At 37.2% G+C, this 25,613-nt stretch overlaps 1 protein-coding gene across 3 annotated transcripts in view; it reads right to left on the bottom strand.

The window, feature by feature from the left end:
• NKAIN2 (sodium/potassium transporting ATPase interacting 2) overlaps positions 1-25,613 on the bottom strand; it is a 542,224-nt gene that overhangs the window by 73,499 nt on the left and 443,112 nt on the right. For all 3 annotated transcript variants that reach the window (XR_007202130.1, XR_007202131.1, XM_048296515.1), the window contains exon 4: positions 14,316-14,516. Coding sequence is in view for 1 of the 3 variants with exons in the window: in XM_048296515.1 (XP_048152472.1) it covers positions 14,316-14,516 (201 nt within the window). In the remaining 2 variants the exon portion in view is untranslated. The remainder of the gene's footprint in view (positions 1-14,315; positions 14,517-25,613) is intronic.

Here is a 25,613-nt window from a genome sequence, read left to right as displayed (position 1 = left end):
AGTATAATCATTTTTAATGTGACTAACCTCTTCCACTCAGTCAGAGCTTCATAACACATGAAGGTGTAAATAGTCAGAAGACATTTGGAAAGATCTGATACTTTAAAAATGACAATTTGTTTAGTTCATGTAATTCACATTTCTGTAAAATTTGCTGCACCGTTATATTATGATGGTTGCAGCAGGAAGCAATAATCATGGCAAAAAAGAGCTAACAGCCTGGGGAAAAATCCTTTTTTTATGATACACAGTGATTTCAGAATGATCTTTACAAAACACAAAACCACTGAAACCTAGAATGTAGGTTCAGACAGAGTACAGAACAATGATCTGGCAGATTAACGCTTTTGAAGATGAGATCAGTTCATGCAGTTTGTAACAGAAAATGTTTGCAAAAGTCCACTGCAATCTTTGAAATGTGTCTGGGTTATGTATTTTTTACCATTGCTACCTAGCCACAGCAAATTTTCAGCAGGCACCTCTGATGGAGAATCAGGAGGCTGCCATCTGAAAAGGAGGCAAGCACCACCAGCTGATACAGCAAATGACAAGTGGCTATTTAGCAGTGCCAGCTCATGATAGACTCACACAGAAAAACTACCTGCCCCCCCTTCTCCCTTTTGTACCTAAATCTTCAGGAAGCTAAATCACTTCCTAAAAGCAGGGATGGAGAAAGCAGTCTATTATTCCCGGGCAGACCACAAAGTATTGCCCATATTGACAATCTGTTTTGTGTAGGCAGGCTGCAGAAGCAATAAATCCTATTAACCTGTTCAAAGTCAAATGAAGATATTTAGAAAACAGAACTGCTGTTACATGCAGTGGTGAAAGAGGAGCATATCAAAGAAAGGTTAAGTGGATGCACCAGTACTGGATTATGCACAGTTACAACTGTAAAATCCCCTCAAACCTTTGTACCACCTGCTCTTGCCCTTCAGGTTAATTATATCCCCTTCAGGCTACCTAACTGACCATTCAAATATCTTCTGCTCTGTCAATGATAATTTTCAAGATTAAAAAATCCATTGCAAGCTAACAGGACTTCTGTTGGAAAATGCTTTTGTTATACTATGGTTTTGCTAATTCACACTTCCTCTGTCCAAAACATAAGGCATTTTGTGTGTACAGACCATTCTGGAGATTTACTGTAATTATGTCATGATGTGCTTATTGTTATGGATTCAGCAGCTTTTCTGCCTCTCTACCTTTTTTGTTCGAGAGCAGCTGCTAGCTTCAAGCTGTTGCCTGCTTCCAGCGGCAGAAGCTAAATGAAGGAGTGCTTTCCAGGGAAGACATGTTTTGAAACAGACATACTGAAATAAACCAGTTCACTAGGGAGGCATAACATTGACTGGATAAAAGCTGAGTAATCATTCTATGATAATTTACTGAAACTGGGTGCAATTTGCTTTAAAATAGAAATTCCCTCTGCTGCTGATGTTGGACTTGGAGGACTTTTACTGATAAAAGCATGGCATTTGCTTTTATGAAGCAGCTGATCTTTGGAGATTCATTAAACCTCATTATTTTTTTCTTATGCATAAGTGACTGTTAATACTTACTCACTGAATGGGAGGAATGGGAAGAATGGAGTTGTCTAAAGCAAGGTTTGACAGTGCTTCTCTTCCTTCAGCTCTCTCTGCTTGCCGTGACTGAATACACTGAATTGAATTACTAAGGAAAGCCTTGATAATCTCTTGGTAAAATGTGAGTGCTTTGGATGAGGCTGCCCAGCATTGCTTTGATTTCTGTGCCTGGTTTTAATTGTGAATCAGATGTGCAGTCAGTCCTCTCGGAGCTGCTCTTCAGTGGGAGTGAGGAGGAGGAGCTGAGGATCCAGCCCCTTGTCAGTAGCCCCTTCCCAAGAGAGCACTCACAAAAAGCAGGGCCATCTGAACACCAGTTTACCTAAATGGAAGGTAGGGAATTGCATCCTAGTCCCAGATTTATTGTTCCTAATATTTAAGAGTACGTGGAAGATGAAACAGTTAACTAATTAAGTGCAAAACAATAGTGCAAAAATGCCAGAGATTCCTCTGTCGTGTTCTTGTTACAACCTCCTTGCTGGAAATGGCAGCTATTAATATTTTATTGATTTGAACCTCTGGGGTAGATTCCAGATGTCACTACTTGATTGTTGTGAACATACAAGGAAAAATAAATTCTGTCATGGCAATGTTGAATTCCCATCTATGGCAACAACTGTTACCAGAAGACAAATGCTCCTGTGGCTTTGTAGATGCTTTTTTTCCTCCAGTTGTGATTAGGCACGATCTGTTTGCAGAAAACATGGACATACAGACGTAAAATAAAGCAGAGGAAAAGTCACAACATTTAGTTATTAAATTTTATACATTAAGAAATAGCTATTTCCTTTACTGCGCTCAGACCAGAATGGAGGTTGACAGAGCTTAAAGGTAGAGTTAAAAGCGTGCTGCCTGCTGGGAAAAAAACCTGCTCTAATGGTTTTGAAAACATGAATCACTTTATGCCAGTCAGTTTCAAGCAGTTGGGTACTGCAAAACTGATGTCTCAATAGCGATGCAGATTAGGTGAATGGTGCTTCTCAGGGGCACGCCCTGAAAGCCCCCCAAACACATCAGAGGTACATGTATGTGCTCTCTACCTGCCCAACCAGTGCTGAACATAACATTTATTAAAGATGTGGTGAGAATTGGCTGATGTCTACTGAGAATACGAGCAAAGAACAGATAACCTCTGATTTCAAAGGAACGCAATTTTCTTCAGTTGGATGGAGCAACGACTTTTTCACTAATGAATATTACCTGTCACTTAAAATCTAGGCTTCAGGTGGAAATTTCAGAAAATTTACAACAAAAAGTTTTCTCTGACTCCATTCTCCTTAGAATTGCAGCGCTTCAGAAGTCAGAGAGCCAAGAATCTTTAGGGCATGTCTACAGAGGATCTTTATTGCACGCATTGTTTTGCATGCTACATAAGCACTAAAAATTAATATATTTCCTACATATGATAAACTTTCCTCTCCCAGTACTACTTACAATTCTTGCTTCCTACCTGAACTCCCAGCTGAGGGCCCAAACACTAACTGGAGATCCAGCTGTCATTGGTATTCTTAATTGTCCAGGGAACATGGACTCTAAATGTTCATGACATTGGGAATGCACAGAAGTGTATATAGACATAGTATCAACTGAAATAACCTACAGGCCGTCTTCTGACCTAGAGGCCAAATGGAATAGCACAGCTTATGTTCACACAAATAAGATCTTTTTCTGCCTCAGAAGAAGATGAGCAGATCCAAACTGGCTGTCACAGATGCTGCCTGGTTTGTGCTACCTCTGTACCCATGACCCGACAGTGTCTGGGACAGTGATACTAGTCTGGGCTGAATGCGTGACAGAGACTGTAGCAAAAGTCAAACATTATGAATAATCATGCTGCAGTTTTTAGGATGAGCCCTGTCCAAGTATAAATGTACTACAAAAGTCCAGAGCCCAAGCAACGAGCCAAAAAATCTACTAGAAAATCAGGTACTATGTTAAAGACCACTTGCCTATGCTTTAAATGAAGTTCATGACACTGTTAAGACAAAACATTTCAGGGCTGATGCATTTTTCAAAAGAATCATGTTCCTTCAGAAAATTCCTGATCAGCTCTGATTCTGAGATTGCAAGAGAAACTTATCAAAAATACTAGGATCAGTTTTCTGACCCCATTACCTTGGCCTGGATCAGACACTTATTCCAAAGCTTCTAGGGTACACAATTGCATGAAAGCAAGGTATTTTTTTTTTTCTGGAAGGCAAAAGCCTTGTTATGCTGTCCATGCTAGAAAATGGGGGAAAAAAATTGCAGAATTCATAATGTCATATAATTATTTTTATTGTACACACTCCAAAGATCAGGGACATCTAAATACTTCCTAGATTTTTATTTTCCTTAGACATGGTTATTTTTTTTAGTGGGGTAGTTAGCTCTACCAGAAGCACTCAGGTTGTTTTATAGAATTTCAGGAATCTATCATTGATCAGTGCCTTCACTAGTCAATACTTCACTTCGTATGGGTTCAGTTACAGTTGCTGACATTGTCTATCTTTGGTAAATTTTACAGACCAGACTTTCAGAACCATGGTATTGTGACCAGAATAGTCATGACTAAAGCTGCAAAACAGCTCATTCTATCTTTTCATAACACTATACTTTTATGTGCTCAGTTTGTCTTTTGCTCAGGAAGCTGTGCTAAAAGCACACAAAAATGAAACATGAAGCACTTATTATATTCAGGAAAAAAATTACCTTTGCTCATGAACTGAGTCTTTGTACTTCCAGAACTAGAGTTTTTTTTTCTGGGTTATGTGGCAAAATGGCAAAATGGCAAATGTCACTTTTGTACAGGGCAGAACAAGGCAGCACTGTAATATCGACAAGAATACTGAACATGGTGACAAAAGCTTATCAACATCCACACAAGTGGATGGGATTTTTAATATTTCCAAGGACCAGCCCTCATTTTTGTTGTACTTTTAGAGTCAGCTCAGGAATGGGGTTGGTGAACCTGGCACTTGACTATGAGTTTTCAGTGTGAAGAGGTATTGCTTTTTGTTTAACTACATGTTGTAAAGGAATACTTATGATTACAGAAGCTTGTGCTACTTACTGTTATTGCTGTTCTTCTTAGTACTATTCTTACATCTAAAACAAATGTATTAAGCTTTCTCCACTTTTTATAAATTCTTTTGTATAGACAGAAAAAAATTTGTATAGACAGAAAAATCAAATCTGGCTTTTTATCCAGAATCTCTTCAAAGAGAGAGGCTCACCAAGACTGGGTAAATAGGCCCCAGTCCAAGTAATCCGACCTGCATATAGATGGAACATGTTCATATGAAGCCCTCATGCTATGAGTGTCATAAAAACAGGACTATGCCAATACCAGAACTGAGGAATAACTTAAGGAGGAAGCAAGTCAGCAAGCAAGCATCACCAGTCAGCACAGCACCACCAGCATCACATAGCCCCAGGACAGCCATGAGGCACTGAACTGGGGGATCCAAAACCTCATTGCTGTGTCATATCACTGTCAGCCAGAATCAGAGTCCCCTGTGTGGAGGGATACATATGAGATGGTCAAAACAAATTCTCAGGAAACTTCCCTCGGGCCTCAAAGTAATGAGTACAATGTTCAGCTCTTTGTTTTCATAATTCCAACCTTGCTCAAAAAAATCACTATTTGCCTTTGCTAGTGCAAGAACATCTGTGAGAAGCAGAACTGCTTCTTCTAGTCTCAGCTCATGCTGGTGCTATTGTCTTTCTCTCCATCAGGGAAATAAACCTTCCAGAGAAAATCTTGTGTGCCTTGGTCAGGTAAGACTGTTTAAAGCTGACTTCTCTTTTCGGAGTTGGAGAAAACTTGTTTTCAGACAATTACATAGCTTAGCTTTGTACCAACACAGTTCATTAAGAAGGGAAGTTTTTAGGGAAATGAATGAGTACAATTCTATTGACAAAGCTCCCTACTCATTATGAAAAACGTTTATTCTTTGATGTGTATAATTCAGTTTTCTGCAAGAAGTAGTGAAGAAATGCAGGTAAAATTTGATAGAAGCAATAACAGATAATACGTATAGACATAAAAAAATCTCATATAAATCCTTCAAAATACTAATGACATATGCTTTAGCATTACTGTCAAACAGAGAAACAGCAATATACTGTGCTCTGAGCCAATGTCAAAGATGCCTGAACCTGATGCCTCTCTGCTAACATGGCAAGAGAGTGTTATTAAATTAACACTTTGCAATGATTCATACCCTCTTCAAATTGTGCTGATTTTGCCCCATCCCACTGATGCCTTTTCTTGGTCTTAAAATCAAGAGTCATACATGGTTAGAAGGGGAAAAGGGATTTTACTTGGTATTTATTTTAAGGATCCTTAGGTGCACACGTCCAGGTCACATGCACTGAAATGCACCCCGCAAAATGCACACCCCAAAAGATCTGGTATAACATTATAGGTTTTACTAATTAGCATATCTATCAAAGATTCCCCAATGAGAGGCTCTAGTGAGCCCCCCTCTCCAAGGAACCTTCCCCTGGATGGTTCTATCTTGGTTTACAGAATGTGTTCTGGAGAGGACCTTGGGGTCTGGGGCACACTGATCCCTAACAACGAAGCTTCTAAAATGTTTAGTCTCTCAGCTTGACAAACAAGTCCAAGAATGTAGGCAAAAAGCACTAAGAATACAGAAGTTGCAAAAAAGGTATAACAGGGGTATAAAAGAAAAGGCAAAAAATCTTCATGGCATCACCATAGTGAAAAAACAGTCTTTCTAAAGTACCAATCTGTATCATTAAGAATCAATTTTCTTTCAACCATTGTATTGCCCTAGAAAAGAACTTTGCCTTAATGAAATAATGTTATTTTTCTCCATTAGGTTCAAAGAGTCAAAACTTAATTACATGAGCTCTTGTCTCATTTCTCACATATAAACATTCTCACCACTCTACAAGCACAGGAAGAGACAGCTGATGTGCAAGGTATATGCACGAGTGTAAGCAAGTATAAGGCGTAGAGGCTGCTGTCAGAAGGGAGGTGTGGGAACAAAATTAGCAAGGAAAAATCTGAGAAAGGGCTTTCATGTGCAAGATGTGCTTCCTGCACAAGTGAAGACCTTTATGTTGGGTAAAAAGGACTGGAAAATGAAGAACACAGCATTAGGCTTACTGCTGAATTTGATGTTTTGCAAGAGCTTTGCTGCATTTTGTTTTTTTCCCAGCACATCACATTGTATGTATTTTCAGCACAGGAATGGAATGTGCTGGTTTATAGCAGAACCCAAGGGCTACATCAATAGGTGACTCTTCCTAAAAGATGAGTGTTATCCATCTGAGCACAGTGAAGACCTTCACTACAGTACAAGCTCTCAGATTGTTCCTTTGCAGCTCTGTCAAAAGGACTTGCCTGTTTAATTTTAGCATTTAAATGTGGATTAGCCAGGGCCAACTTATGTTTTGCTTGATTCCACTCATGAATATTTTGGGACCCACAGAAACACTCTTACTGTTTGCCTCATCCTAATGACATTATTAGTTAGGCAGTCTTTGTTTTCCATGCATTCCTGTGACTCTGTCCCTGATCTCCCCTGCCTTTGCTGTTTTGCCTCTCCTCCTATCATGCAGTCCATCCTGCTGATGTACCCACTGCCCAATTCTTTCAGTCTTGCTCTATGATTTTCTGGTGTATCTGGAGGAACTTCTGGCATTTTCCTCTGCTCAGGTCTTATCCATATCTTCCCAAACAAAAATAAAATTAAAACCACAAGGGAAAAAAAAAGAGATCAAATATACTTCCCTTGCAGAAGACTTGTTTCCCTTTCCTGCTCTAAATGCAGGAACTTTACAAGCTCTCTGTTTCTTTACCCTTTGCTGTCCTGCTTATACCCTCCTGGTCTCTCACTCCGTGAGTCTCAGCTTCTGAGGAGCATCCTGCCTCTCCTTCTGTGCCTTGCCTTCTCCTTGTTCCCGACAAAGCCTACTGCTGAGATTATTTTCCACATCTTGCTTTAAACCCTCCATTTCTTCTCCTTAGTTTCTTCCAGTGAAATTCAACTACTTCTTTCTCTTGCAAAACTCTCTGTGACCTGTCCCACCTGGCTTGTCCCCTCCTGTCAGCATGAGAGTGCACTGCTGATGAGACACCAGCTTCTCCTCAGTTACTTCCTAAATTTCAAACTTTCACACACTTCTGTCTTTTGATGACTTTTAGGACAATTTTCCAGCAGATAAAGTTTATTAGAAGTTTACTCATTCTGAATCATAGGACTTTTTTATCATGCCTACAAGAAAGCTGACAATGGTCAAAGAGGAGATGCAATGGAACTTCAAACTAGTATTCCCTCTCTGTTTTCCTGTCTTTTCCTCCTTTCCTTTCCATATGGACTGGCTGGCTTGTTTTATACTTTGAAGGTTAGTTCTTTTGAATAGGAACCACTGCTTTTCTTCCCAATCATATTTCCTCAGCAATGTTGAGGGCCTTTAAGTGGTAGACTGTGAGTAACATATTTGAGCATGGAGGTCTAAAACACAGGTAGACAGTTCAGTAAATATATTCTTGTAAAAGTAGACTTTTACTGAGTACTCCTATCTCTCCACCAGGGCATGAGAGTATTTAATGCCACCTGTGTTATGCTAACATTAAGGATTTTAAGACCATCCTATTCTAATTATTAATCCTTAAGAGAAGAAGGGAACATTAATGCTATTCTACTGTTTTAAGTTCTTAAATACATACACAGACCATCTTTCCATAATATTGGATTACCTGCGATGTTTAATGGAATTAGCCTGGCAGCATCTTTCTGAAATATTTAAGAACCCCTGTTTGTATAGTACAGACAATAATTGGCATGAATTAAGCACCCTGCCAAAGGCCTTATGGTAAGTCTGCAACAGAGCAGAGATTTTGATGCTGGCGCCCTAACTTCATAGCTGTATTATTGCTTCTTAGTAGCACAGTTATGCTTCATGATGTTTTAAATCAATCTGACAGCATCAGGGCTTGAAAGGTATTGTGCATGATGCAGACTTTGCAGAAATCCAAACAGTATACATTTACTGTAAATACTTTGGATGGGTAATTACATATTGCAAATTTTAAAGCATGAAATAATAATTTTAATGATTGCATGAAGCATATACTCAAGTACAAATACAGGAAGGAACAAAAAGAAATTAAGACTAATATACAGCACATAAAAGTCAGTGGACAGGATCACTTTGAAAATGGTCAATATTTTTATGCGACTGTTTACTTATGGTTTTATTTATCTGGTATGTAAATTACCATCAATAATGCAGATACAGTACATAAGAAATGCTTTTTCTCCATTTGTTTTACTGGAATAATATTACACAGCTCATCTCTTCGAGGGCTATATAACTAAAACCCAAACTGGCTAAGGTGATGCCTTCACATTAGTCTTATTCCCATAACTCGGGCACTTATCTCCACTAAAATCAATAGATTTTTGAGTGTGAGAAGTAAAAGACGAGCATACTAAATACTTTTAATCCTGTGTTGGCAAATAGATATGTGATTCTGTTACACTTATCTTCAAGGCTGATCTTTAATTTGCATATTTTCAGAATTTTGATCTACAAATGGGTTTTAATTTGTTGACTTTTGCAAGAACAGACTTGTGGGAGTGAGGGCAGGTCATGCATAATCAAAGACTAAAACAAAGACAGAAGGACGATGCAGAGAATCTGAGCTCAATTTCTGTATGAAATGCAATTACCATTATAATTTCCTTGTACCACACAAAGGCCTTACTGTACTGGGTGTCCCCCACATTTAGGGGCTTTTTGAAAGATCCAAGAGATCTCTATCTATGCAAATGGTACAGAGTCTTATGAACTGAACATGAAAAATTTAGGCATGCTTTTCTCTCTCTTCAGCATTTGGGAAGAGGTGCAGAGAGATGAAATGTCTTTCAAAAGAAAATTGTGACAGACTTGGAAGCAGAACCTTCTGACCTGAACCACGGCTCAGGGCCTGAACTGAAAAGATTTTCACCTTCTCTTATAAGACAAGAGTTCAATAAAAAGTGGAAATGAAGAAAATTGTATGTAGGCTCTGTAGGTAGAATTAGACATTGATGTGTGTGGGTGCTTGAGAAACTGCCAGCTTATATGACCAAAAGGCTGGGATGCACATGCTATTTATGCACAGAGCCAATGACTACCTTAAGCCCTGACAGCACATGCCAAGATTAGCAATGGTGTATAAATGCACCTCCCAAGCACTGTCCTCCCCATGGTCAAGTGGCAGCTATACCTCCTATTTTTTAGAGGTGGCAACTTTCATTCAGCCTCCACTCTGTAAATCCTATACAGAATGCAGCTCAAATTTTGATTTGCAGCTGCAAATCAAAGCCCCATTAGTACCACTGACCTCATTCTTTACCTGGAACAATTGTCTCCAGAGACCAGTCATTTAAGTATATCTATCCTTGATAACCCAGTAGGCCTGAAAATGAAATAGCTTCTCTAATGCAAGCAACAAGAATCAATAACCTTTAAACATGTAAGGACACTTTATTGTCTGAAGTGTATGGGTATATGAGTCATGCCATCACTAGACCAGTTCATTTTGATAATTTGTAGACACAAGGACAGGCAGAGTTGTGGTCCTTGCAGAACAGGTTGGATGGGCCAGATGCTCAAGACATTGGAGTTCTGTAAATGAGACTTCCCTGGGAGAGAAGAATTGAGTGGAGAGTAGTACAGGCTACGTTAAGGGTTAGTTTTGTCCAACAAAAATATTGAATTAGCTATGGCCAAAATGATGCATTTTTTCTGCATGTATCAGCAAACCCTTAAATAGCTGTTGCTGTCAAAATGTAATGAAGCTAAGATCTCACCTTTCCAGATTCAGCTATGATATTGATCAAGAAATGGGGAGGGCAGGAAATGAAGGAGCTGTTCTGTGGATATACAGAATCACAGATTCACAGAATTGTTAGGGTAGAAAGGGACCTCTGGAGATCACCTAGTCCAACTCCACTGCCAATGCAAGGTCACCTAGAGCAGGCTACACAGGAACACATCCAGGTGGGTTTTTCATGTCCCCAGAGAGGGAGAATCCACGACCTCCCTTGGGCAGCCTGTTCCAGTGCTCTGCCACCCTCAATGTGAAGAAGTTCTTCCTCAATGTTGAGGTGGAATTTCTTGTGTTTTAGTTTATGGCTATTGGTCCTTGTCCTGTCGCTGGGCACCACTGAGAAGAGTCTAGCAACATCCTCTTGGCACACCCCTCTGAGATACTTATATGTATTCCAGACCCCAGATTTCACAGAAAGCAGAACAAATGCCACCCTTAGGAGTTCTGTTCAACTTCATACAGCTGCATTCTGCAGGGCATGCCCACAAAATATGTTTTATTTTGTAGCACTGCAAGCCCGCAAAGCTGAACCTATGAATGAGATTCCCCTCCCTTGAGTTCTCTGCTTTTCACTTTGACTCCTCTCTCTTTTTAACTTGTTGGTAAGTAATATGTAGAGATAAATTGCTAGCAATGAGGCACAGCCTCAAAAGAGACAAGCGGGAGGTACGGATATGGAGAATAGAGTAAAAACTGACTTAACATGGTGTGTGGCACTGAGATTTTGGTGGTGTACCACTTCAGAGAGGCAACTACCACAATAAATGAGTAAAAAATCAGTGTAAGATTTTCAAAATAAATTTCCATAAGCATGAAAAATATCAGACAGCGACTTAGCAAGATGTAATGTGCTGACATGGGAATGGCTAGAGGACAGACATAAATATGCATTATGTGGTCTTTTTTTTACATCTGTGATACAAGGATTGATTTACTGATAGGCTCTACAGAGGCTTTAGTCTTCTACCACCATCACGCAATGCAGTGAGTGCTCTGTGACACGGGACCAAGGAATGGTTGTGGCTGCTAAGTGTTCTTTATTATCACTGTTGTTTATTCCAGCTGTGCTTTGCATACAAACAAGCTAAATACACAAACTGGGACAGTCCTTTATTTATCAAAGCATTTTCTTCTATACATTTGTTCTCAAATAATTTTTGCCTGTTTTGAAGTTTTTCTAAACTGTGAGCATTCTGCTGGTTGAAGTATAGAGACTACCAAACTGAATTTTATGTTACTTCAGTGTGAGCTAAACTAGCAATTTTGTCCAATTATTAATCCTGAGCAAAATATATGCCTCAGCAGAAAGTGGCAAAATATCTGTGCATCATCACATCTATCTCTCTTTTCTATGGTATCACACAATGAACACCACCACTATGCACATTGGGAATTCCCCTGACTTTCAGGATTATGTAACCTTCTGGTTGTTTTAATTGCTATTTTGTTTAAGCAGTAGGAGAAATGAAAATTCTCCAAAATTTTTCACTCTTAAAAATCTAAAATCTGTGTTGACTTACACAAAATTAGCAGCAGCATTTGTATGGTGGACAATCGGGTGCTGTTTGCTTCTAGGACACATTCCTCCATGGAGAAAAGTTCTCTTGGAGATGTAAATATTCTGCACCTCATCAGCAGAACATCTGTCTCCCATCCTTGAAATATTTTACAGCCTACCGTAAGACTTGTTTTTTACAAGAGGGGGGGAGGGAGGGGCGTGTAGTTTTATCTTAGTTTTATAGTTTGTATCTTGGCTGTCATGCTCTTTCCACTTTCCAAGCAAATATCACATCTATGTGAGCCTAACCTTGGGTAGTTCCAATCCTTGTGAGCTTACTGGCAAGCTGTACAAAATACACTCAGTATAATATTTCCAAAGGCTGACAAAAGTGGTCCTCAATGAAGCTGGATGTCTACCTTTTATCTGTAGGCAGTAGAAAGCATCCTTAAAAATGTGCTACAGTGCCACCAGTCCATGAAAAAGCCAAGAAAAGCATTAGCATGATCATTGTCATGAACACACAGAAATGCAAAAAGAAAACAAGTAACCAATTTGTAGGTTGCTATTTACAGTTTTGCAGATAAAGTACAAGATCTGTTTAAGTGCCCATAGAGGAAAATTGAAGGGAAAGATTAATTTCTTTCTAATAACTGGAGATAAATCTGATCTAACGCTTGGTTTTGTTAAAGCTAGTTTGCTGAAAACCAAGCAGTATCTGCTCTTCTTACTTTGTGTTATATGTCACTGAGCTGTACCAGTTAATTCCTGTTTTCCGTTTAATCCCATTTAATATGGGAGTGAATTTACACTAGCATTTCTGTTAGAAAAATGGCCTCAGTGGGAAATGTGAAAGTGATGTAAACAGTAGTCAAGCACTAGGTTTGGAAAATTGACCCATACTTACACTGTGCAGCTCTTTACCTGTGATACTCACATTTAGAGTAATGTGAATGGAAATATAACACAGATGTAGTTAGTTACAGCTAGCAGATAACTAACAGTTTGTTATTTTGAACCATTACTCTGACTTGAAAAGAATGAGCTTATCTGAAAACACAGCTCTATTTCAACACACAGAAAAAAATTTGTTGCACCAGGAACAGAATTGAGCTTGAACTACATATACCTTGTGTTTCTTGTTCATCATTCATTAAAATAATATTTTAAAAAAAGGCAGAAAAATAGCCTGGTTATCTGTTTTTGAAGGCTTGAAGGTATGACAGCTCTGCAGAGGGATCTGAGCAGGCTGGATCGATGGGCCAAGGCCAGTTGTATGAGGTTCAAAAAGGCCAAGTGCCAGGTCCTGCACTTGGGTCACAACAACCCCAGGCAGTGCCACATGCTGGGGGAAGAGGGGCTGGAAAGCTGCCTGTTGGAAAAGGACCTGAGGGTGCTGGTCAACAGTAGCTGAATGCGAGCCGACGTGGCCATGTGGCCAAGAAGACCAATGGCATCCTGGCCTGCATGAAGGGAAATCAAGCTTGCACCAGGGAAACTTCATGTTGGATATCAGGAAAAGTTTCTTCACCAAAAGGTTTGTCAAGCACTTGAACAGGCTGCCCAGGGCAACGGTGGAGTCGCCTTCCCTGGAGGTATTTAAAAGATGTGTAGATGTGGCACTTAGGTACAGGCTTTAGTGTTGGACTTGGCAGTGCTTGAGGGTTGGGCTTGATGATCCTAGAGGTCTTTTCCAACCAAAATGATTCTATGAAGCTGTAATTCCATGAGTCAAGCTTGAATAATAAAAAGCGATGGGGAATAGACAGATGGAAAGCTGACCACTATTTGGATAGCTGTGAGCTCCATTATACATTTTTTCCCCCAAGCAAACAGTTTTCATTTCTTATAAATTTTCTGCAGTACAACAGTGGATTCTTTTACTTCTAAAAAGGATTTAAGATCTCTGGTTTTGATTTTCATATAAGTATAACTTTTTCGGGGGGGGGGGGAGGGGGAGCAGGGAAAACCTCTCCCATTGTAGTCTAGTGTCTCTTAATTAATATGGTTGAAGACAAATTGATGACATTTGAGTCCTGTCAACTGATCACTGAATCTATTTTCACTGTTGGTTTGTCTTTTGTATTCAATTTCATATTTAATTTGCCTTTCACAACAATAGGTGTAACTTGCTGTTATATCACAGCTTATATATTATAGTATCAGAAAAACAGAGTGTGTCATGTCAGTAGTTCTTAGCACAATAATAAATATGTATGTTGAAACTTTTTGCATGCAGGTATCTTGAACTGACTGAATGACAACTGAGTTTCACAGCTAAACTAACACATAAAGCCAGGGTTTGTGAATGAATGCCACAATCATCCACTATTCCAGTAATGAAAAGAAGAAATCCAGAAAAGGTGGTAGAATTAAGTTATTTGTAAACACTTACTGCAAGGAAGATCTGAAGAGAACTGTGAGCCACTTCTATGTACTGATATTCAAGCAAACACCCCGAGACAGTGATATAACGATGATCCTCTGGTGCCCAGTCTGGTGCTGGGGTTACTGAGGTCACGGTGCAGCCCGGCCCATTCTCCATCCACCAAGAACGGTGCATTGAGATGTTAAAGGTCAGAATGAGATCTGTTTCCTGCAGAAAAACATGAGAAGAATTAATGCATGGGGATGGTACTCTGGTATCCAGTGCCTCAGCAAGAGATTTCACAGCACGCACAAAGAAGCAAAGAGCTGCAATAAAACTGCACTGTCACATGAAAGTTAGTGGAGCTTGCCCGCTGCAAGGAGAAGTAGCTGTACCTTGTCAGGCGGAAATGTTTTGGAGCAGAAAAATAATCCTGCAAGCCAGGATCTGTTCCTAGACATCATGGCAGCCTAGACTATAGCACTCATTTCTGTTGATGGCCCATTTTCCAGTGGATACCATAAGGATTGATGGCCCATGTTTTGTTGGTCTGATGTACCAAACTAGACAAGAATCCCCTGGAATCAAGACTTCATAGACTTTAATAGACAGACATCTGTATATCTGCAAGTTTTGTCTCATGGACCCAGTGAAAGAGACCTATGGTAGCTCTACTGAAATATTGGAGAAGATTGAAGAAAAAGATCCTGTGCATTTACTTGCAGGCAAATCTCTTTACAGTGTCTCTCTCTGATTTCTAATTTCCTAGGAGCCTGTAAGGAAATAGTGAGTGTTGCCTTGTCTAAAGACTGTTTGGCTAGTTGAAAAGGTGGGGCAGGGGTGTGCAACCTTTAACTCCCATACAGCTAGTGCGATGGAGGAACAAGTCAGCCATGCTTTCCATTAGGATTGCATTTATAAATAGTTCATAAAGGATTAATAAATTATTAATATACATCATAAACAATACTACAGATATTGCTTTCATAAATTATATGTGATTGCATATTACTTGAGGGTGTTACACATAGCTATAACAAAACTATGGACTCTGTGGATTCTGTAATAGCCTACAGTGTTTACCCAACACATTATAAATAATTTATAACTGTAACCTCATTGTAAAATGTAACTATCTAGTCTGTGTGCACATGTGCTCAGTCATGCAAAAAAATTTTCCTTTAAGTAATGTCTTTGCAGAACCAAATTCTCCCCACACCTAACCTACATTTTTTTTCAGCCTGTTGGTGTCATTAATAATTAAGATTCTCATAAAGATTTTAAAATGTAACTATTTAATTAGGCTTACTGCGCCAAAAAGAATAGAATGCTATTCTGTAGCAGATAAGTTGTAGCCACATTTCCCTCCCTTCAAAACAGTCGTTTTTTCAGTCCCACTTATTTCCCCTTTTTTCACTAACTCATGAAAAGGTAACTCCATCCGGACAGGTTTTTGATAATATCACATGTCAATCCATCTGTGACTGCACTTGACACTGCAGTGTAGCTTAATGTTTTCCTCTAAGTTGCAGTTCTTGACCAAAAGCATAGAAATTTGGTACATTAAAAAAAAAAAAAAAAAAAAAATCAATTGCTACCCTGCATAAGCACACACAGCTATCAGATGGCAGGAAGGACCTTAAATATGCTTGCAATGAAAAATTACCCTTCATTCTCACAACAGTCAAATCCAGCAAATAATGAGCTGTATGAGGAAATTTAAAATGCTTCATATGAATTTAATCATGCAACTAACTTCAAGCATTTGAAGGTGATCAAAGCAACAGCAACTATTTCTATAAACAATGTGAATTTTGCCCACATATATATGTTGATGTATGGTTACAAGTCTTCATCCTTAACAAACCTCTCCTTTCATTTCCTCAATGTGGATCCTTCCCTACTAAAGCCACACTGGAAAGTGTCTGCCATGTATTTCTTGGAAATGGGAATTTTTACCTTTCACCCAAGCCAGAAGGTTATTTTTCTTTCTGAAGGCAGGGCTGTTACAACCCCTCGAGTAAAACACTGGTCTTCTCACTTGGTGTAAGAAGTTGAAAAATTGACATCTTTGGAGTAACTTTGCTTAAAGTAACAGATTTATTCCTCAATGAATAAAACTGGAATCCATCATGCTATTGTCAAAAGAACTTTCAGCCATTTTAGTTACCACAGAAAATTCTAAACCTCTAATTTCTTATCAGAGATGCAGCACAAATGAATAGGACTCATCATCTATCTCTATTTTAGCATTTGCAATACCTTGAGAAGAATCATGATGGACTGAATATATTTTACAAAGTGCGGACGAGGGATGAAAAATGTATTCCTTGAAAAAGAAATGGATAAACTGTCTTGCAGGAAGTGAATATTTGTTATGCATCTGCCAGATGAAGTGATAATAGATCAGGAGAAGCTAAACATAAAAATCAAAACTGGGCTCTGTGGGTAGAATATAATTTCTCTAAAGGCAGCTATTTTTGCTTACAAAGGGTGCAATAATCAAAAAACTTTACTAGTTAAAAGCACAAGTAAATTTCCAAGTTACGTGGGAAATATAATTACACACTAAAATATTTATAATTACATATGTAAATAAAACTTTTCAAAATCTAGCTTTCTTCCATGCCTGAATTTATCCCCAGATGATTTTTTGAAATATTTTCAAAATTCCCTTGCCTTCAAATCATCTTTTGCAGTTCAGTTAAATGCTGTGATTAGGTCTTGTTTTGTTCAGGAACAGTCTTTGAGTGCTTACCAGTAAAAAAATAATATAGATCTTTATCAGAGCTATATTCTATTTCTTTCTCTGAATAATCAGTAAAATGCTATTCTGTTTCCTTTGGTCATAAAATAGACCTGATAACTGGCATAGAAATGTTATATTCCTTAAGTCTTTATAATTAAAAAAAAAAAAAATCCTACTAAAGCCCAGCTTCAAATCTTAAAGAACTTTGAATCATGTGGTTGAGAAGGCTTTCAAGAAGCAGTTGTTACATACTGAGCCAGTTAAGGAAAGAAGGTCAGCTTCAGAAAGCAAAACAATAAGATATGAAATCTGGTTCTGGTAAGATTTGACACCATTCACAGCTCAGGTCCAACTTGGATGGATTGAGAATGACGATGAAATAAAATCTTGAGAAGTCAACATGTAAGTCACACCTTGTAAATTTCTATCCCCAAAATATGTGGGATCAGAATAAGCATAGAAGGGGCCTATTAACTACAAAGCTGCTGCAGAGTTAAATCTCAGGTATAAATTGCCATGCGCTTTGAACTTGCCTATAACCTTCAAGCCATGTCCCCTTACACGCAACCATATCAGCAGAGCAGTTCCTGTTGCTCATTAGTGAAGGTCACCCAGCTTATGAAAAAGTTTCCCTTAGTGAGAAAACACTTAAGGACTTGAGTCTCCTTGTAGGACTGTGGAAGCCAAGAAGGGGATGATGTATCTATCATTAACAACTGTTCTACTGACAGCATTTAGAGCTATTTTTGGACAAACTCTGCTTGCTATTTACTTTGTTCCCTGTTTGAATACAGTTCTAGTGGACATAGACAAAGTCTACACTGGAAGCTGGGGATTTATTATACTCTCTGGTGTATTTGCCGTCTGTTTTCTTTTCAACATCTGTGGCTCAAACTTTGTTCAGGGAAATGCAGAGAAATGGTCTGATAAGCCTTGAAGCTATGAAAACTAACAAGAATTGTTGATACACATTGGGCAAGCCAATATGTTGTTGTTCAAAGTCTGTATGTCAAGGAAGATTTCATTATCCTAAATTCAACAAACAGCTGCTTCCTTCGTGGACATAGAAATTCATCTGTAAGGGTTTTACTGCTGATCACTGTGCAGCTTTTGTAAATTCTGCTGGTATTTGTAAAGCTTGTTAGGAAAAATTGGTGCATTAAAGTAGATTTTCATACTCATAAAGGAGAAAAAAAACCAAAGGAAAATACTTTGTAGGATGTCTTTGCTGATATTCTGAAAATGTGCTGGTATTTGTAGTGGTCAGGAAAAGTACTATGAGATTAGACAAATCTTGGAGTTTGGAAGTCTTAGAGGCTCAGATTTCTGAGGTTAGTATATGAGACATCTTCAAATTATGTCTGTAATTTCATTTCAGCTTAGTTGGCAAAGAATTTTGAGCTCTGATGGTTTTGTGCCTATGTTTAATACCTTAGATAGCAACATTTTCTGGGGTCAGCTGCCCCGTACATAGTATTTTCTGGTGGAGGACAGCTGATGACAGCATATGGCAACAGAAAGCTTTGTAAAAGCTGCCAGAAAAAGAATACAAGCTTCTTTGCAATCAGACACAGCAGGAGGACAGCAGTGCTTGAAAGGAAGGCAGCTCTTTGTGTGTTGTATTAGTACTAGTACATATTAGTAAGCGCACTATCTCTTAGCAGAAATCACAATATATTAGTGTTTGAATGATTTTTGTTGGTTTCACCTTAGAGAAGCTGACTCCAAAGAGTGCCATGAGAAAAAAGAGGCAGGAGTTGTTCAGGGTGATTCTCCTTGAAAGTCCAGGAGATCTCGCAGACTCAGGGAAGGTGAATTGTACTGACTTCAGTGGTTGTGGCTTGCTGTGTCTCGGGAAATAAGTTTCTTCTATTTCTCTAATTAGGAATTGCTGAAATCTGTGCAAACTTGTGTCAAGCTTCTGTACAACTTTTGTTGAATACAACCATGTAACCACTTGTTTCATTTATCAAACTCCAGCTAGCAAGAATGGGCTGCTTGGAGAGTGAATGATCACATAAGGTTTCAGTGATAAAAGATCATGGTCTGAAAGCATTTGTAGTACTGGATGCCTAGGATGCACAGAGGTCTCTACAGGCTTTTTTTTTCTTCTGTTATCTCACTTTTCCACTAAAACTAACTCCCACCAGGCAGTACCATTTTCTCATGCAAGCAGACTTTTTCCTGTCTAAAGAAAAAATCTCTCCTCACTGAAGAACCAAAATAGAACCTATCAGCTATGGGGTTTTTTTTTTGTTGTTGTTGTTTGTTTGGGGTTTTTTTCTGTTTGTTTGTTTTTGGTTTTTATTAGCTCAAAGTTGACATGCAGAAAATAATTACTGTACAGTTATGCAGGGGAAATGGATATTTAAAGATTTTTTTTTCTATTTTGTTGCATCTGAATTGTGTTTTTTGCCTCCCCAATTTTTGTATGTGTGTGATGGTTTCCCTTTCATTTGAATTTTTTTCAGTAACCTGGAATTCTCTTCAATTTCCTCTTATAAAATAATTTTGTACCAGAATAATTGAAAATTGGTTACAGAATCTGATATGTGTCATTAATCAGATAAGGTTTAACCAGTTTGAATCTACAACTGATATACTTTTGAAGTTCATCAATGAAAACTGGCAAAAACTGTCCCACTGATAGCTTTTCTCAGTATTCTGTTATAAAAGCTACTAATATATTTTAAGCGATTTCCAGTGTGCCAGCGTATTTCCGAAAGATTCAATGAATTAGTTATAAAGTTACCAGCATGATAGAGATGACTCAGATGTCCTGATTTTCTTCTCTAAAATGAAACTAGGATGCTATATTAATAAAATACTATAAACAATCCTCAAAAAGCATAGGCCCTGCTATACAAAGACTGACATTGTCAATTAATATTCTACGACACCTGTCAATTATCTTCTGAAGTTATTAAAGCTACAATTAATGTTACATTAATTTAGATCTTCATATTTTTCTAGTAATTAAATACATACATTGACAAACCTAAAAATTTTAATCTGCTCTGTTTCTACTCATTAAAAAAAAGATACCTGCTAAGCTCCAGCATATTAATTAGTTCAGTGGCATCAACATATTTTATTAACATCTTTCTTCAAAAAGTTTCTATCTATTTAGTTCTTCAATTAAAATATCATAAAAGGGGAGTAGAAACTTTCAGTTTATATTGCAAGGTTACCGTAATTATTACTACTGCATGAATATTACTCTTCTGTGAATATTTTTTCATATTTAAACTGAATATTTTTAGAGTGTTCTGGACTAAGATCCATTGAAATTTCTCTTGTGCAGAACATGAGAACATGAGAATTTAGCCCTTCACAGTAGCCCAATGTCATTTATCACAAGGACTGAGAATTACAGTCAAATAGAAATTTTAATTTAGCTATTGCACATATTTAATGAAGATCCTGAGAACTATAATTTTTGTAATTTCTTGGAAAATTACTTTCTGGAGGATGTAAGCTTGTGATAAAATATACTGAAATGGAAAGCTGACTAGAGGCACTCACATCCCACAGTAGTAGCTAATTCTGTGGAATGTTATTTATTTCTCACTGTGCAGTAATCAAGGATATCATTCTGGAATTGAGAAAATTTGTTTAAGGAAATTGAGTTAAATATAATACCTTGTTTTGACAAATTGCCATTCTCTGACAAAGACATCTTATCTCCAAGCTCTGAGTGTTTCCAGGTGATCTAGATTGTTCTGTCCCTGGGATTACCAAATCTCCAAATCTCATTAAAACTTATGAAAACTAGCTTTTTTTTTTTTTTTCCCTCCAGCAAAAGACAAGTCTATTCTAATTGTTGGATTAAACCTGAAGGTACAAAACCTTATTTACTTGTGTAACTAGAAAATTATGATCTCCAGGATACCTTGAACTTTCTGCTGTGAGGTGGACTGAATTGCCTGATTTAGGGCATTGACCCAGTATTTTAAGTGATTTCCACAGGGTTGTGGCACATGGTCTCTACTCCCACACCAAATCTGTGTCCCATGAAACAAAACTAGCAAGGAATTTTATGATTGAGCTAAACTCAGTGTGGTTCCAGATCTCTTTCTGAAGTGAAGTGAATGTTCTGATTGCTTTCCAAACCCTGGTTAGTGATACTGAGCAGAAAATGCATGATTATACTGCTTTCCCAATATATTACTACCAGTTTTTTATGGGCAAGGCATAACGCTTTTAAAGATGTTTAGTTCATTATTCTCTCGAGACTGTTTATTTCCCCTTATTTTTAAACAGTAAAGGAAGTATGTCTCCTGTCTTGGTTTACCCAGGCTAATACACAGATCAATAGTGCTTAGAATTTTCAGACAAAAATATACATAACCTCTTAATTCTGAATAAAATCCCTCTAAGCACAAGTTTTGCCCAGAATCAAAGACAAAAACTTTCAAAACAGTATTAAAAACCAGATCTTTAATGAAAGCTTTCAGGTGCACAAGTATGGCTCTGCGCACGCGTACGATTGATTTACTACAAATTTTAAAAGGTTAATAATTAGTATATCGAGCAGGTACATCCAAAAAGATAACAGTTACCCCAGCAACCCACCCTTGGGTCTGCCCCTTGGAGTTGTTCCAGGGGCTTCTTTGCCCTATTTCTTGTTATGTCTTCTAAGTTCTAGTGCAAAACAGAGTGTCCTTGTTAGAATTCCTTTTCTTGAGAATAAGACTAAATAGAATTTCAGGAATGTGTTAGAAGGGGTTAGTTTATTGTTCTAAAATGTGAGAGAAAGGGCAGGAAAGTACTAGAAGCTATATAACTATGTATAAACAGTCTACAATTCTTTGAGTACATGAAAAATATACAAATAGCAAAAATCTTTAGGCACCACAAGGACATCTTATACTTGGATTATATCCAAAAGATGATGGAGAGCTTCCAGTTAGCTGGCATCACCATTCTGAAGGCTGCAAACAGAAAGGTCTAGGCCTTGATTAAAATTGCAGCATGAAATTAATATACTTAAAATTCATTCCTTTTCTAGAACAAATGGTGTACCAAGTTACCAAACCACCTCAAAAATACTTTGCTTGATCATCTCTGTCCAAGGAAAAATTTTAGTATGGTCCAACATTTAGTAAAGAAGGATGCAGAAGAGTATGACGTAGAGCTTAAACATCAGAGTGTAGGCAGAAGGACATTCCAGCTGATGCAGTTTGTTCAGTGTCCCCTGCTGTTGGTTACTACTTAGGTACTGTAAAACCAAAAAAGCATGTGTACAGTGATACATTTATGTTTTCTGTTTCTTATCTTTTAAAATCTAAATAATTATCTAATGCCTATAGTGTGTGCAGGAAACAGTCAGAAGACTTTAATGGAGTTCTAAGATCACAAAAATGGCATTGCTGTCCCCAAAGCAGTCTTAGGAAAAGTGAGATCATTGTAAAACAAGAGGGCTTCCTGAAATACCAGGCTGAGGAGAAAATCGTTTGTGTACATTGTGCTCTATAGACTAAGCATTTCTAGGCAGTGGTGATTTTATAAGCATTAAGATCTCATAATAATTAAAATGAAGCCTAGATAAGTGAGAAAATTACTAAAAAAAGAATGTGGAGTCATCTTTCTCAGTTTAATTCATATCTATTCCAAAGTGAATATTTTCAAAAGGATTTACTTCTGTGGGGAGGTTGCAATGAGCTAAAGCATCAATTTAAAAAGCATAGCTAGTTCTCACAACCCACTTGCACTCCCAGTGCAAAATAAAATATCCAGATTTAAATGGTTTGAATTCCTCTGAAGTCAGTAGAAAGGACCCAATTGAAACAGCGTGATAAATATTCCTGAAGGATTCTGAAAAGCTTGTTTTGAAACCTAGATAAGATGTTGAGCAGCACACCAGCCACAGACTGATTATCAGGAAGCACAGAAGGGTTAGTGAGGGCTCTCTCCGCGTAGCCCTTGAGCCCTGTTCAAGAAATGGTATGGAATAACTGTACTGCATCATCTACTTCAGGGTCTTTCCCTGTAACTTATTCCACTACTGACCAGGCTGATAGCTGTCATCATCCACAGTATTAGATTCAGATCTGAAGCTGTACAACATTCATGTACCTTGCAAATTTGGGCCAGTAAAAGAAAAGTCAGATCTCTGAAGAAACATTGATACATGCCCAGCATGATGTGCACAAAGCCTGCATGTAGCAGACTTTATTGCAACCCTGCTGAATATCTAAGGTTTCTGACCATTAGTTTAACACATTTTACTCCTCAATATGACTTTTACCAATTTTATGGGATTGTACAGCTGTAATCCATCAAGTGACATAGTAAAACCTGTGTCACAGTTCTCAATGCTTATGTGTGGCAAGAGCTACTTTTGCTTGAGCTTTACTTACCCTACAGATTTTAAAAACCACCTTCAGTTCCTGTCTTAAAAATCCTATTCATTTTTTTAAACGAAAAGACGTCTGTCACAAGAACATGTTATGTTGAACATGACTCTGATAAACTTTAGTTCATAAAGTGTTTATTCATGTCCTTGAAGGTGATGATGGCTATTATCAGAATACCTAAGGCTATATCAGATTTGATAAATCAAACTCTTTTCACTTTACATGAACTAATTAATTTAGCAGTAGGTGAAACTGCTCTCTTTGTGGTGTGATATCACGTCACTCAACATGGACCACAGATTAGTTTTATTAAAACTAATACAATTATCCAATACTGTCATCTAAGCCCAGAAATAATAAGGTCTAACTGATCTTGAACACAGAGTGAATTATGGATGTTTTGTGCATTGGCTGTTTCCTGTGTTTGAAAATTATTTTAACTGTTTTTAAGAAAAAAGGTATACAGTTTCTCCTGTTCTCAAGCTGATAATTTTGTCTCTTTTTTCTTTTCTTTTTTCTTTTCTTTTCTTTTCTTTTCTTTTCTTTTCTTTTCTTTTTTCTTTTCTTTTCTTTTCTTTTCTTTTCTTTTCTTTTCTTTTCTTTTCTTTTCTTTTCTTTTTTTCTTTTCTTTTCTCTTCTTTTCTTTTCTTTTCTTTTCTTTTCTTTTCTTTTCTTTTCTTTTCTTTTCTTTTCTTTTCTTTTCTTTTCTTTTCTTTTCTTTTCTTTTCTTTTCTTTTCTTTTCTTTTCTTTTCTTTTCTTTTCTTTTCTTTTTTTCTTTTCTTTTCTTTTCTTTTCTTTTCTTTTCTTTTCTTTTCTTTTCTTTTCTTTTCTTTTCTTTTCTTTTCTTTTCTTTTCTTTTCTTTTCTTTTCTTTTCTTTTCTTTTCTTTTCTTTTTCTTTTTTCTTTTCTCTTCTTTTCTTTCCTTTTCTCTTCTTTTCTTTTCTTTTCTCTTTTCTCTTCTTTTCTTTTCTTTTCTTTTCTTTTCTTTTCTTTTCTTTTCTTTTCTTTTCTCTTTTCTTTTCTTTTCTTTTCTTTTCTTTTCTTTTCTTTTCTTTTCTTTTCTTTTCTTTTTCTTTTCTTTTCTTTTTCTTTTTCTTTTTTCTTTTTTCTTTTTCTTTTTTCTTTTTCTTTTTCTTTTTCTTTCTTTCTCTTTCTCTTTTTTCTTTTTCTTTTTCTTTTTCTTTTTCTTTTTCTTTTTCTTTTTCTTTTTCTTTTTCTTTTTCTTTTTCTTTTTCTTTTTCTTTTTTCTTTTTCTTTTTCTTCTCTCTTTTTCTTTTTTCTTTTTCTTTTTCTTCTCTCTTTTCTTTTTTTTTTATATGTACCTCAGAAAGAATTTTGAATACTGAGACTACTATGGAGAAAATCCATTCTTTAGCTAGTTTTTGCTTTCAAAATGAAAAGAACCAAAAAATGAGCTACACTGTGGAACATGTGTTTCAACATTTTCCTAGGAAAATGTTAAAGTTTTCCAAACTTGAGGTGCCTAGGCTGCATTTGTAAACTGAAAAATGTTAGCAGTCCCTCATATTCAGTGGAGAGAATATGGGTTCAAATCCTTGAATCAGAGATGAAAAGTAAGCAATTCATCAACTTCTATTCTGACATTTCGAGTCTCATGGAAACTGATAAAAAGAAACTTCATCACCTACATTAACAAACAAACTATAATCTTCAACAAGCTGACATTAGAAAACTTTCCAAGTGGGTGTCCTTTCCTCTTGTAAGGTACTGCTACGACCTGAAAATTCCACCACTGTAGTAAACCACAGCCTCCTAAGGACAATTCAAAGCATTTAAAAAGACTCAGTGCATAACTTTGGATAAATGAATGGGTTTTATTACATTTTCAAAAGCACCCCCTGAGGAATAATCTTACGATACCATGCTAGGGTTTTTTTAGCTAGTATGAAGGAAAGCATCTCATGTACTGCAAAAGAAACTGCAGCAATTTAAATCAGTTAGGTCTAATCCACAGATGAATAGACTGTCCCTCTTTTGCATGTTGTCTGTGTGGCATATAAAGCTGTAAAGCATAATGGATTTATAAGAATATATGTGTTCTTATATATAATGAAAGAACACCTACATTAAGATGGCAAAATCAGCTCAACAAAAAGATCCATTATTTTGCTAAGCTTATAATTAGCACCAGTTTGTACAACAAATACACCAGCCTGTATGATATACATAAGATGCAGAAAAAATATGCAGATTCA

This window comes from Corvus hawaiiensis, chromosome 3 (genome assembly GCF_020740725.1).
Source record: "Corvus hawaiiensis isolate bCorHaw1 chromosome 3, bCorHaw1.pri.cur, whole genome shotgun sequence".
Classification (NCBI taxonomy): domain Eukaryota; kingdom Metazoa; phylum Chordata; class Aves; order Passeriformes; family Corvidae; genus Corvus; species Corvus hawaiiensis.
This window is presented reverse-complemented; position numbering and strand designations above follow the sequence as displayed.